Raw genomic sequence first — 14,170 nt, forward strand, 5'->3', positions numbered from 1 at the left:
CACCAATGCTGTATTTTTGTTTTACCTGATTGTTCTATGATTATATAAATTGTTAAAATTAGGAGATGGTGGGTGAAGGGATACATGCACTCTGTACTATTTTTGCAACTTTTTGTAAATCCCAAATTATTTAAAAACAACTGGTTTAAAAAGAGTTAAAAGGACCAGGATGTTGGAGGCGGGGGAGGAAAAAGAATGTTTGCCAGGATATTTATGCATGGATTGCCCCTTATTAATTTTGCTTGAGAAGGATGAATCTTTTTTGATTTGTAAATTCAAACAAATGAAGGGTGTTTTTGTTTTACTATTAAAATTTATACTGATTCTTTTTGTTCAATTTGCTCTTTTTTAATTTTCTTCTTATTCTTTTTTTGATAATTACTATTTTTTGGTTGGACTTGTCTCTCTGTCCTATTAGAGCATTTTATCTTTTATCATTTCATATTTCATGTTATCTTCTTTTTAATTCTGGCTGTATTTTTTTTTAAAACTTTTATTTATTTTAAGTGTGTTTTTTCAGGACCCATCAGTTCCAAGGCAGGTAGTTGTTTCAATCCAGTTGTGGAGGGCGCAGCTCACGGTGGCCCATGTGGGGATCGAACTAACAACCTTGTTAAGAGTGCCGCGCTCTAACCAGCTGAGCTAGCCAGCCGCTTCCTCTGGGAGGATTTTTAAAAAACTCTGTGTCAAGGTTCTGATTTTCTGTAGTGACTATTGTGGCCTTTTATGGAAAAGACAAATTAAAATTTTTTCATCATACATATCAATAGTTTCATACAGTGTTTTCTTAAATTGGCCAGCAACCATTTCATCTTTTTGTTTTTCAGTTTGTAATTATTGGGAACATGGGATATATTTTTAAAAATTTATTTAATTTCCTCATATATACACATATATATTTAAGAGGAAATTAAACATATATATTCTATTTCTTATACTTACATATTCTATTTCTTATACTTACATATTCTATTTATCCTTGCCTTCAATGTAGTGCCATATGCAAAAAATCTTTCACAGGATCCATACAATATGTACTTTTCTGTTTACCCGTCCTTGAATGGAAATCTATCCATGACAATTCTAAAAGATTGGTTTTATGAGTCTGATTCCCTTACTATCCTTTGTCCCCTCTTTTGTATTTGTAACAAGTAGGAGGCTTGGTACACACAGAACCTACACATTTTCTAGTGCCTAACTGGGTGAGCTTTTTTGCTCTTGCTACCTAGTTCTTTATTGAGTTCAATTTATTCTCTAGAATCTGAGGCTAACTGTGATTTGACTATGTACAGTGCATGAAAATTTATATCCTCCTGTATGTCTGGAGCTGCAAAGCACAGGCTTTTCCTGTTATTGCATTCTAGAATATAGTGCTTTACCTTTGTCCTCCTCTACCCTGAGGTCTTGCTGAATATGAGGGAATTTCAGTTTCTAACTTGCTTTATCAGTAGGGTTAATGAAACTGAAATAAGGAAATGGTTAGGAAGAAGATAGTGGAATTTTTCTGTAAGGCAGCAATAGTTGCTAATTTTTAGGTGAGTGCATGTTATAGGTCTCTGAGCTAGAAATAAGTGGTAGTAGGTCAAATCCCTTTCCAATTTACTTTTGAATCATACTGTCTTTCCAAAGGGTAAGGTGTAACAGTCCATAGCTGTTTTTGTCATTCAAATCCAATTAGTGCTTTAATTAGAAAAAAATTCCTCATAGCCTTGCAAGTGGTTAAATATTATCCTTAATATCAAATGTTTTCATTTGATATTGAATAGCTAAGTATACACTGGAGTTAAATTAAGTAAACACTTAATTTAAAGGTGAACTTCCAATGATAATTTTCACAGTTTCCAGTATGTCAATGAATCCTCATAGGGACAAATTTATTAGATATTTATGTTAATGCAAAAATGGAAAAACACTGTAAGGTAACAGAAACACTTTATACTTCTCCATTTATACCCTTCTTACCTAGGGTTTGATATTGGTCTTAAAAGCATAATGGTTCAAATGTCCAGATACACAAAGATTCTCTTTTTGTTTCCTCCTATAGGTTAGTTCAATGGAATAATTTTGACATTATGTAATTTGCTTTATGACTTTAAAACTTAGTTCTGTATAGGATGTAACTCTGTTGAATTAGGGAATAATAACCCTAATTAATATTATATTAACTTAGTAGTTTCCCTAGAATGTATTTGATTTGACAGAGTAGCCTGTGGCTTATAGTCGATGAGTAGTTTCTGGCAGTCTTTTACAGCAGTTAGACTTGTGCTCTAAGCTCTAAATAAGGTCTCTATTTTATTGATTAGATTTGTTGCTTCAAGATAGTTTTTACATCTGAAATTGCTACTTTGGGATCTATCCAATTAACATCCTTAAAATTATAATCATTAGAGTTTTAAAAATGAGTTACACTTATAAAAACAAAATGCTCAAATGCTTCCAAAAATATTTCTACCTTTCTATTTTAAGTCACCAAGGTTTTTGGTACTAGATAAAATTTGCACAGGAAGAATTCAGGCTAATATCTCAGATATCAATATTTTAATATTATTCTACTTTAATATGTTTTAGGAAAATATAGGTCTCCTAATGATATAACATTTGCGTATTAAGATTTCTGTTATAATACAAATGCACTATAAGTAGATAATTTTCCACATGGTAAAGCTTGTATAGTAAAGCATTTCTACAGAAAACTATGGAAGAGGTATTGGACTTTCTGTTCCTGAATGGGGCACTGTTTTCTGTTGAGGAACCCAAATCACCTAAAGAAAAATACTGAGTATAAAATACATACAACCCTCAATCTTAAAAAATAAAAATAGGAAACTCAATACAATAGCCCTGTGTTCCAGGTTTGACTTGAAAGTTTATTAAATTTTCTTTTGTTTTCCTCATATTTAACAAAAGGGGAATTGTGGGTTTTTTTCCTATCCCGCCTAACTCAAGCTTCCTATGATCCTGCATCTCTAAATTAAAATGAAACATGCCAAGTATCATTGATTCTGAGATATACAACTTTTCAAATTTGAAAACCTCTGAATCAGAATACATTTAAAATTGATGGCAATGTTTTTTTATATCGTTAGTGATACATAAAATAGTGGTGTGTCTCACAATTCATGATGTCTCAGATTCTCTGATATCATAGTTATGTGAAACACAGGCTTTGGAGTAAGCTAGTTAATCATTTCATAGCTTTTCAACTCTTTCCTAATTGTTAAATCTTAACTTTGGCAGAACAAAAATATTCCCTAGATGTATCTCATGTGAGAACCAGAATTATTATAACCTTTAACAGGACAGATTAAATTCTAAAATGAAACAAGTCAGAGGTTTTGTTTCCTTTTGGCCTGTGTGGCATAGTAGAGCCAAGATCTGTGGGGTAAAGTTCTTCTTAGCAGCGTTTCTCTAGACATGCAAGAAGCAGTTTTCTTATTCCAGTTTTATTCTTATATGTATAAAGAAAGATATCTCTTCATGCCTGTTATGATTTATATACGACATATGTGTAATTTTTATATGACCAAGTTAAAGAGTAAGTTACCAGTTTCTCTGTATAATTTCTGCCATTTCCTACTCACAGATCTAAGAAAATGCAGAAAAGTGTGTACTTTTAAACAAGAATTAAACTTTAAATTAAGAATGTTTAACATTAACGTTCTTTGGAAATTTCTCCTATCCTAGTACCACTTCATCTTCTATTGGAATTATTCAAGCAATACAACTTCTATCATTTGTGTTTATATATATACATATACACATATATCTATATATACAGAGGGTACCAAAAAATGTATACACATTTTAAGAAAGGAAAAAACTGTATTAAAATTGTAATAATATATACCAATAACAAAAGGTGACTATAAGTCATGTGTATACATTTTTTTGGCACGCCCGGTATAATATGTAACTGAAAATAAATAGTACTTATCTAATATGAAATAGCTCTTTTAGCTATTTTTAGAGAAGTACATTTGGAGAAAATATCAACATCAAAGGAAGTCTGTTTAACATTTTGATACAAGTTTAGTAACACTCTGGGCTTTGACACTAGGTCGAAACTGTGGTTTTATTTTATGTTTTCAGTACCAGTGGTAATAGCAGTGAATGAATACACTGAATGGTGCGGATGCACAAGAGAGTGGGGAGACTCCTTAAAGTATACTGTTTTGGTATTGAGGTACATCGGAAGCATAAATGTGAGTGTGAAACAGCTAATCTCTATCATTTTATTGTAAAGAGTATGCCTGCCTTACTTACCAAAGTACACTGCAAGGAAGATTCATATTGCCATCACAATAGTTAATCAATCTGTGGTTCTTTACTAGAGATACTGTCCCATTTCTCTAAAGTGATGATGCAAGAGTGTCACTAAGAAACTAGATCACATGAGAATGAGCAGAATTCCTTGCTACACAGTAGATAGTCAAAATCTATTGAATTTATATATGGCTCCAACTAGATTACCATTCTTTAGCCTGGATCTGATTTAAGCTACAAGAGCACAATTCCCAAATTTGAAGAGTTTAATTGTTTTCATCTCCCCATAAATTTTACATGCTATTAACATAGATAATAAAAATCTGAGTATATGAAATATCTAGGCAAATTCATAGAAACAGAAAGTAGATTAGAGGTTACCAGGGACTGTGGGGAGGGGAAATGGTTATTGCTTAATGGGTACATTTGGAGTGATGAAAAAGTTTGGAAACAGATAGTTGTGATGGTAATACAGTATGGTGGATATAATAATACCACTTAGTTGTACACTTAAAAATGGAAAAATTTAAGTTACATATATTTTACCATGGTAAATACGACATTTGACCATGTATGGTTTATTCCTTGTTCAAAACTAATTAATAGCCATTATAGTTAATTTAGGGTTCTATTTCCTTCATATGAAAGAGTTAACAAATTCTGTACTTCTAATCACAAATGTGACATAAATATCCCAAGTTGTTCCTTTTAAAAGAGAAATTTGGAAAAGTTGAAAATGACTAAATAAAAACAGTAAAAAAAATCAAAACAAACTTCTTACTTTAATTGGTTCAGGCTGCATCACAGGTGCAGGCATAGCAATGGCACTTGAAGCATAAACTTGGTGATATGTTGCTTGAACTCCATGATCAGAATAAGGCTAGTACCAAAAAAGGAAAGAAAGACAGAAAAGAAATGTAATTGTCTTTCATTTATTAATTCAAAATATTTATCCAACATTACATTGTACTAGGCATTTTGCTACACAATGGAGAAACACAGATAAAAAACACATCCCTTACCTTTAACTTAGAGACTGATGAGGGACAGACAAACAGTTAAAAATACTGAAAGTCCTATGACACATGTGTAGGAATGCATGGGAGAAAACAACTACTTGCTTTAGCTTAAGAAAGTTGGGGAGGTGGTCAGGAAAAGTTTTCTAGTGGAGTTGATGCTTGTATTTGAAGAAGGTGGGAACAGTATGCGCAAAGGCATAGAGGCAGCTAAGAACAATTCTCATTTGGAAGATCTACACAGGTTGTCTGGTATGGCTGGAAGGAAGAATATACACCAGAAAACAGCTAAAAGATGAGCCTTAGAGCAAAGGGTAGGGAACAGAGCACATAAAAGTAGATTTATGGCTTGTCCAACAGAGGTGGAACCATTCGTTGAGATATGGAATACAAGAAAAGCAAAATTTTATGTTTATGTAATGTTGTGTGAGGGGGATGGAGAGAAAAAGTTATGTTTGTAATATATAAAATTTGAGGTACTTGTAGGACTTCTAGTATATGCATACTGTTCATAGAAAGCTAAATGGTTGTATCTAAAGTGGTTTCTACTTACCATCCCACTCATATTAACTTATATTTTAGACTATATCTACTACCAGAAACAATATTAAAATAAAAGCATGCACATATCATTTTGTATGGAAATACCATAGACATTAACAGTATAAATCATAAGCTAATATAAGTAATATTTCCAGAGAAGTCTTATTAGATTCCACCAAACAATGACTATACCATGATGATAAGTTATCTGATGTGAGGAATTAAAAATATGGTTTAATGCCAAAAGTAGATTGTAGCTAAAAATCTAATGTGAAAGAATTCTTACTTCACTGCCCCTCCTTGAAAAACACAAAACAATAAAAAGAACAAAAGATAGATTTTTAAAATGCTGTCATCAATTAAACAAGAAAATGCCCAAGATCTCCAAGCCATAAACAATTTAGAATGCCTGGCAAATGTGAAATTTGGACCAATGTAAGGGAGGACTCCGAAGCCTCCTCAGGTATCAGGAAAGATAAAGATTTGCCTAAAGGTCAATGTTCTGAGAGACCTATTCAAAGAGTCTCAAGTGTAGGGGTGTGTCAGATCAAGGCAGATGCAGGGAATATCTCCACAGAGATCCAATTTTATATTACTTAATAGCAGGGGATGTGAAATTGAAGGAGGAATCATGTTTTCATGATTTTTGTTATCTACTTTTGTTATCTATTTTTGTTATCTATTATAGCTGAGGAACAGTGCTGGAGGTGAACAGGGTGAAGATAGAAAGAGAAGTAGCAATTACGACAATCAAATACAGGAAATGATCCTCAGAATGCTAAAGACTGAGGAAAGAATATATATCTCAAGCAGGAGATATCACAACACAGTGGAAGGATGCTTGCGATAACAGCCTGCTCCTCTCACTCTATATTTTTGACAAATAGCTGGCCTCATTTAATGACTAGTATTATAAAGATGGGAAGGGAAAGCAAGCAACCTAAGCATCCATACTGCCTCTTCAAAGATGAGAAACCACCCTATAAAAAGTAGAAAAGTTCAGATAAATATAATTCGTTTGAACCTTAAAGAAATTATAGTAATATAATGTCTAAAAAGGAGCTCAAAAATGAGATTTTAAGCCAACAGAAGACATTTACAGTGATATAAGCAAAGTGGCAGAACTTGGGATAAAAAAAGATTAAAAACAAAATAGAGAAGAAAGACTTATTAGTTATAAGAAAACGGATAAACATGAGATATATAGTCATAGTTGTCTTGAAAAAACATATAAAACATAAAAAGTACCATGATAAAAAAAAATACCTGAGAGAGATGATAGATATGAAAGACAAAAAGAGATCTAACATATGCATAATTGGTGTTCCTGAAGAAGAAACTGAAGTGGAATAAATTTTTTTGTTCAAAGCTCTAACAGGGAAAAAAAGAGAACAACCCCCCCTCCCCTTATTTAAACACTAATCTGAAAAATAAAAGGGCAGACTATTTCTCAGGAAAAATATTATAAAGACTGATAAATTCCAAGACTTATCCTGGTGAAGTGATTTCAAGTTAAGATAGACTTTTTAGTCACACAGGGAAAGAAGCAAATTAAATACAAAAGGGAAAATCAGGCAGACTTCAAACTTCTTTATGGCTACACTCACCACCAGGAAAAAGTAGACTAGAAAGTTCTAAGAGAAAAAAGTATTGTTATGGGTTGAATTGTGTTCCCTCAAAACTTATAGGTTGAAGTACTAACACCCCAGCACATCAGTACTAACACCCCAGACTTTATTTGGAGGTAGGGTCTTACAGAGGTAACTAAGTTAAAGTATGGTCACTAGAATGGAACTTAATCCAGTATGACTGGTATCCTTATGAAAAATGGAAAATTTGGACACAGAGACAGGAAAGATAATGTAAAGACACAAGGAGAAGATGGCCATCTACAAGCCAATAAGAGAGTCCTGGAACAGATCATTTCCTCATGGCCCTCACATAGAACCAATCCTGCCAACACCTTGATCTTGGACTTCTAGCCTCCAGAACAGGGAGACAATACATTTCTATTGTGTAAGCCATCCAGGTTGTGGTACTTTGTTCCATTAGCCTTTGCAAACTAATATAAGTATGATGCAGTAATTTCACAGCTAGTCTTGTCTTCTTTCAGATTTATAGACAACAAACATGTTGAACAAGTAAGTTTGTAAGAAGTGAAAGAATATAGCATCCATAAGCCTTCTTTAACAAAGAGAACTTGCAGATTCAGTCAATCAAGTAAGTGATAAATAGAGGATGAAACGAAGAATGGGGAAATCCTAGTAACGGTAATGATAGTAAATATTAAGATCCAACTATGGAAATTATTGTTCCAGAACAAAATTATAATGTTATGAATGTTATCTATATAAAAAATAATACATTCAAATTGGGAGGTGGGTGCTAATTTCCTAATCTTTCACAACAATGATTTAAAATACACCATGTACAGTTCATGGCATATAAATGGTAAAGTTATTAGTAATTGTTCAGGAATATAATTTAAAGACACTGAAGATGATATTTAACATTTGCAGTTATGAAATAAATTTTATTTACCTTTTTGAAGGAATAATTTTTAAAATATTTTTTCTTGGCTTAATTTGTATATGCTTTTAATTGACGGAATGTTAGCAACAATATAGATCGACAGGCAAATCAGAAGGAGGAGTAGCATTTGGTATCTTATTCTTTTCAAGAAGATCAAGTCAGGGATTAGCCTAGTAAGGTGAACAGTTGATTTCAGAAATGATTCAGAACTAGTTAGTGAAGATGTCTAAGACGAAGCCTTCTTAGAAAAAAGGGAAGAAATGCGAATAAATCTAAGAAAACATAAGATATTCAGCTTCAATGAGCATAATATTTTTAGAAAAGAAAAATAAATGTGAGATAATAATAGATAAATTACTCTGAGACTAATATGTACCTCTGGAACTGAAGCTTCCATCAGAGACAGCGGAGGAGGAACACATCCACCATCTTGTGCAATTTCCACTGGTTGATAAATAACCTCAGACGGTTGCAGGTATAGGAATGGAGCAGAAGAGGCAGAAGACTAAAATACAAAGCCATATTTATAATTCAAATATGATTAGTTATTTCAATTAAACCAAATGACTTACCCAACAGATGAGAGAAATATTTATTTCATAATTTCCTGAAGTTCTTTTTAAGGATAGTATATAAGTATCTTAGCAAGAAATTAGGAACACTGGGTTGTTATAAATTACAGTTGTGTAGTTATTATAAAAGAACCTTATCACTACTAAGTACTAGAAGTTCTTAGTGCTTTAGAACTTCATATATAAATTCAAATAATAATTATATTAAGATCACTATTAAAGGTTATAACCTACGGTATTTAAATTGGCATAAACATCTATTCTCAGCTTTGTGACTGCCCATGGAAGTAGGAAATGTCAAAAAAGATTACACAATCTTTTTGATGGTATATACTATTTGTTAACAAAATTGGGAGATGGACTACTTATTTGGGAGTATAAGTCCAACAAACAAAACCTGAAGCCTAGAAAAATGTTAAAATTTATATTAGCACTAATAGAAAAATAAGTAATATTTATGTAACACTCATTTAGAAAATGCTTTCACTTACATAGTCTATTTGATCTTCACAAAAATCGTGAGGAAACTTACAAAGGTATAGGAGTATCATTACTTCCATTTTATAAATGAGAGAGCTGAGCAATATAGTGATTAAATGAACTGCAAAAGGTATCATAGTTAATAAATAGAAATGTCTCAAATCTAGTTCTCATGGAGTCTTCACAAAAGCACAATGGAAAAAGTTAATGTTTACCTGAGGAACACCCCACTGCCACTGTCCTGATAGACACTGTGTAGGGGCCTAAAATGAAAGAAAACAGACATCACCCAAATTATAAACAAAGGTTAAAACTGGGTATCTAAAGAATGAAGTTGGATCCCTGCACCCAAAACTATATACAAAAATTACCTCAAAATGGATCAAAGACTAAAATTAAGAGCTAAAACTATAAAACTTAGAAGAAAACAAAGATGTAAATCTTTGTGACTCTGAATTAGGCAATTTTAAAAATTATGTTGTGTTTAAAAATACAACAAAACAACAAAAGAAAAGAATAAATTGGACTTCATCAAAGTTAAAAACAATGATAAGTGTTGGTAAGGATATGGAGATACTGGAAGTCTCATAAACTGCTGGTGGGATTGTAAAACGGTGTATGTAGCCTTTTTGGTGAACAGCATGACATTTCCTCAAAAGGAAATGACTCAGCAATTCCACTCTGAAGTAGAAGACCTAAGAGAAATGAAAACATGTTCGAACAACAACTTTTATACAAATGTTCACAACAGCATTATTTTTAACAGCCAAAAAGGAGAAACAATCCAAATGTCCATCATCTGATGAATGAATAAACAAAATGTAGTGTATCCATATAATAAAATATTCATCATCTATAAAAAGGAGTGAAATACTGATACATGTGACCACATGGATAAACCGTGAAAACATTAAGTGAAAGAATCCAGTCACAAAAGACCACATATTGTAGATTCCACTTAAGTGAAATGCCTAGAATAGGCAAATCTATAAAGATATAAAGTTGATTACTGATGGCGTAGAGCTGGGGGTAGGAGGAAAGAGGCGTGACTGTTAATGGGGTAAGTCTTTTGTTTTTTTGTGGGGTGATTAAAATGTTCTAAAATTGCAATATGGTTGCACAACACTGAATTTAGTAAAAAAAAAACACTCTTGTACACTCTAAACAGGTGAATTGTATGGTATGTGAATTATATCTAAATAAAGCTGTTATTTAACAAAAGTCACATTTATAATACTTATTGTAAGATGACAGTATAACAGACTTTTCTTTAAATTAGTTGTATTATTTCTTGATGTTTTATTCTTTAGTTATTTTCCATTTTTAATAAAGTGGTTTTTTTTTTTTATTACTAAAGAAAAAAAATAGAGAAAAAGAATAAGAAGACCCTATGGAGCTACTATCTAAACCACATCACTGTTAGTTTTGTGCTGACCCAACTGCTAGGGTAACAGCACTATATTATAATGATGACCAAGGGAATGTGAAGTTTATGTTCTGTATGCTATATTCAAAAAGGCAGAATAATATATAATCTCTTAAGAAAATATTTTAATTAAAAAATCTGAAATAAAATGACTTATATGTACATTTCTTAGATAAATGAAATCACTATCTACTTACGAAGTGAGAAATGCAAAGGAGATAAATAATGATTAAACTATGCATTACCTGATTTGACTAACAAAAATTGATAAAACTATTAATCTTAGAATTTGTAAAAAGAAAGAGCAAGGGAAGATTCTTATCAAAGTAGGAATTTTAAGGGCTGAGTGATGATGAAAATGTAACTGAAAAGAAATATGTGAAGTGAAATTATTTCTTATATTGCAAAATATTATGATATACATTGGTACCAAAATCTTTTCTGAGTACATCTAGGTAATATATTTCCAATTTTATAATTTGTGTCAAGTGGAAAACCAGAAACAAAGTATAAAATTAAACTGTATTAGAAAATTTCCAGAATACATCTGTTATGTCAAGTGAGCTACAGCTATCGTATTTTGCCGTGTATAATGTGTCCTTTTTTGCCCAAATTTGTGAGGGAAAAATAAGGATGTGCGTTATACATGGGTGGTACTAATTCCATATCTATATAAATGTTTTTAATTCTTTTATTTATGCTTATAAATAATAGTTATAGTTAAAAGTTTAGAAATCAATAATGACATCTGTATGCAAAATAATGCCCTGGAATAAGATAATTGGTTTTGTTGAACTTGATAAACTTGCAATGACGAAGAGTTCTTGGCCTTCTATGATGAGTAAATATCATAAATTTGTTACTGGCACATAAAATTTCTCTTTTCTTTTTTAAATTTATTGGGGTGACAATTGTTAGTAAAATTACATAGATTTCAGGTGTACAATTCTGTATTACATCATCTATAAATCGCATTGTGTGTTCACCACCCAGAGTCAGTTCTCTTTCCATCACCATATATTTGATCCCCCTTATCCTCATCTCCCACCCGGCACCCCAGTTACCCTCTGGTCATAAAATTTCTTATACCTTGTATCTATTCTTGTGTTTGTAATTATTTGTTACATAAAATTTCTTGTAACATAATATGTTAAAAAATAAATGCTAAAATTCCTTTATAATTCAAAAAACAAGTACCTACATGTAAGCAAATAGAAATTTGATTTAAAAAATTAAAATGACAGATTTTTCCCCCTGAAAGTTTGGGCCGAAAGTTTGGGTGTGCATTATACACAGGAGCATTATTATACATGGCAAAATATGGTACATGTAATCAATTAATGAAGGAGGGGCTGGACTCAACAGGGTACAAGCAGAAAACAACTTAGCTCTTTTTCATCCTGCCACTTGGAAAGCATTGTGTAGAGCTGTTCCTTCTTGCACTTGGATAAAAATTAGGACAGATAACTTTTTGGGGTTGGTAGATTCTAAATGCTGACTCTCTAGTTAGGTACTTCACTGGATTCTTTGGTGATCTCCCTGCTGAGAACTTCTGACTGCAATTCTAGCCCTTGATTCTAGAAGTTTACTTCACACAGATACTTTATCTACTGGAGTCACCTTCACGTTTTTTGGAAAGAGTCTCTTCTGTGAGGTTCACATCTTGCTCTTGGGAAATGTAAACCTTTGCTTGCTGTGAGTAGAAGTTCAACACATTCCCATGTAGCCTTCTCTCCTGGTTCTGCCTCCATAGACCACTCCAGCTTCTTTGGACTTTTTTAGGAGATGTCAGGTTTAAGTAGTACCATCTCACAAATTTCCAGGGACAAATGCTAAGCTCTCCTAATCATTTTCAGAAGTCCTCTTCACTTGGTTGAGGAGAAAGGGAAATGGCCATAGCACTCTTAATAACTCTCTTGTTAAAGAGAGCCTCCTTACCAATCTCCTGTATCAATCTCATCCTCCCCTTATATGTGCTCAAGGTGGGCAATGACTTAAGGGCCCCAAAACTGGTTTTACAAATTTTGGCTTCTCGTATTAAATAGTCTGGTACCTAATGTTCTGTCTTTGGGGCCTCTGCTGAAATTCTGAGGCAGTTTAGGAAAAGTCATGCTACATATATATTTCAAATAAATGCCATTAAGTTACTTTCATTTTTTTTTTAAAGATTTTTTTTATTGGGGGAGGGGAACAGGACTTTATTGGGCAACAGTGTGTGTACTTCCAGGACTTTTTTTTTTCTCCCCCAATCAAGTTGTTGTCCTTTCAATCCTAGTTGTGGAGGGTGCCATTCAGCTTCAAGTTGTCCTTTCAGTCCTAGTTGTGGAGGGTGCAGCTCAGCTCCAGGTCCAGTTGGCTGTTACTAGGTGCAGGGGGCGCAGCCCACCATCGCTTGTGGGAGTCGAACTGGCAACCTTGTGGTTGAGAGGACACGCTCCAACCAACTGAGCCATCCGGGAGCTCAGGGGCAGCTCAGCTCAAGGTGCTGTGTTCAATCTTAGTTGTAGGGGGCGCTGCCCACCATCCCTTGTGGGACTCGAGGAATTGAACTGGCAACATTGTGGTTGAGAGCCCACTGGCCCATGTGGGAATCGAACCTGCAGCCTTCAGAGTTAGGAGCATGGAGCTTTAACTGCCTGAGCCACCGGGCAGCCCGTTACTTTCATTTTTAATAGTCACTTTCATTTTTAATCAGTTTTATATTTCAAATGGTAATAGAGTTTCAAAAATAAGTGACTTCTACCAAACCGAGTCTAATAATAAAAAGAATTCCAATAACCTTAACAATTCACGTAGGTCTATTTTAAAACTTAAATATAAATAAGTAAATAAATAAATAAATTCTCTTCTACTATTTCAGAGGTATGGAAGAATGTGATTTTCATATGTAAATGCCAAAGACCAGAGGTTGGCAAATTTTTTCTGTAAAGGGCCAGAGGGTAAATATTTAAAATTTTGCAGGCCACAGTATCTCTGGGGCAAGTAGTCAACTGTGCCACTGTAGCATAAAAGCATCCATAGACAATATGTAAACAAATATGGCTGTGTTTCAACTACACTTTATTCACAAAACACCAAAATGGTCTGGCATTATAGTTCACTTATTCCAGTCTCCCACAGGAATTAATGAAAAGAATAATGCTGGTTAACTAACAGAGATTGTCATGATATAAATCACAATATAATTGTTATTTTATTGAGTTGGTTTAAAAGTAATTGCGGTTTTTGCAATTATTTTTAACCTTTTAAACCGCAATTACTTTTGCACCAACCTAATAATATACATTACAGTTGACCTTTGAACAACACGGGTTCAAACTGTGTGGGTCCATTTATAC

General features: G+C 33.1%; 1 protein-coding gene across 1 annotated transcript in view; it reads right to left on the reverse strand.

The window, feature by feature from the left end:
• Positions 1-4,011: 4,011 nt before the first annotated feature.
• BOLL (boule homolog, RNA binding protein) overlaps positions 4,012-14,170 on the reverse strand; it is a 29,422-nt gene continuing 19,263 nt past the window's right edge. Inside the window, exons 8-10 of the mRNA XM_019750735.2 lie at positions 9,622-9,669; positions 8,731-8,859; positions 4,012-5,143 (exon numbers count right to left, since the gene is read on the reverse strand). Of these exons, the coding sequence (XP_019606294.2) occupies positions 5,027-5,143; positions 8,731-8,859; positions 9,622-9,669 (294 nt within the window). The 3' untranslated portion in view covers positions 4,012-5,026. The remainder of the gene's footprint in view (positions 5,144-8,730; positions 8,860-9,621; positions 9,670-14,170) is intronic.

The sequence above is a fragment of the Rhinolophus sinicus genome, linkage group LG01 (assembly GCF_036562045.2).
Source record: "Rhinolophus sinicus isolate RSC01 linkage group LG01, ASM3656204v1, whole genome shotgun sequence".
NCBI classification, from domain to species: Eukaryota; Metazoa; Chordata; class Mammalia; order Chiroptera; family Rhinolophidae; genus Rhinolophus; species Rhinolophus sinicus.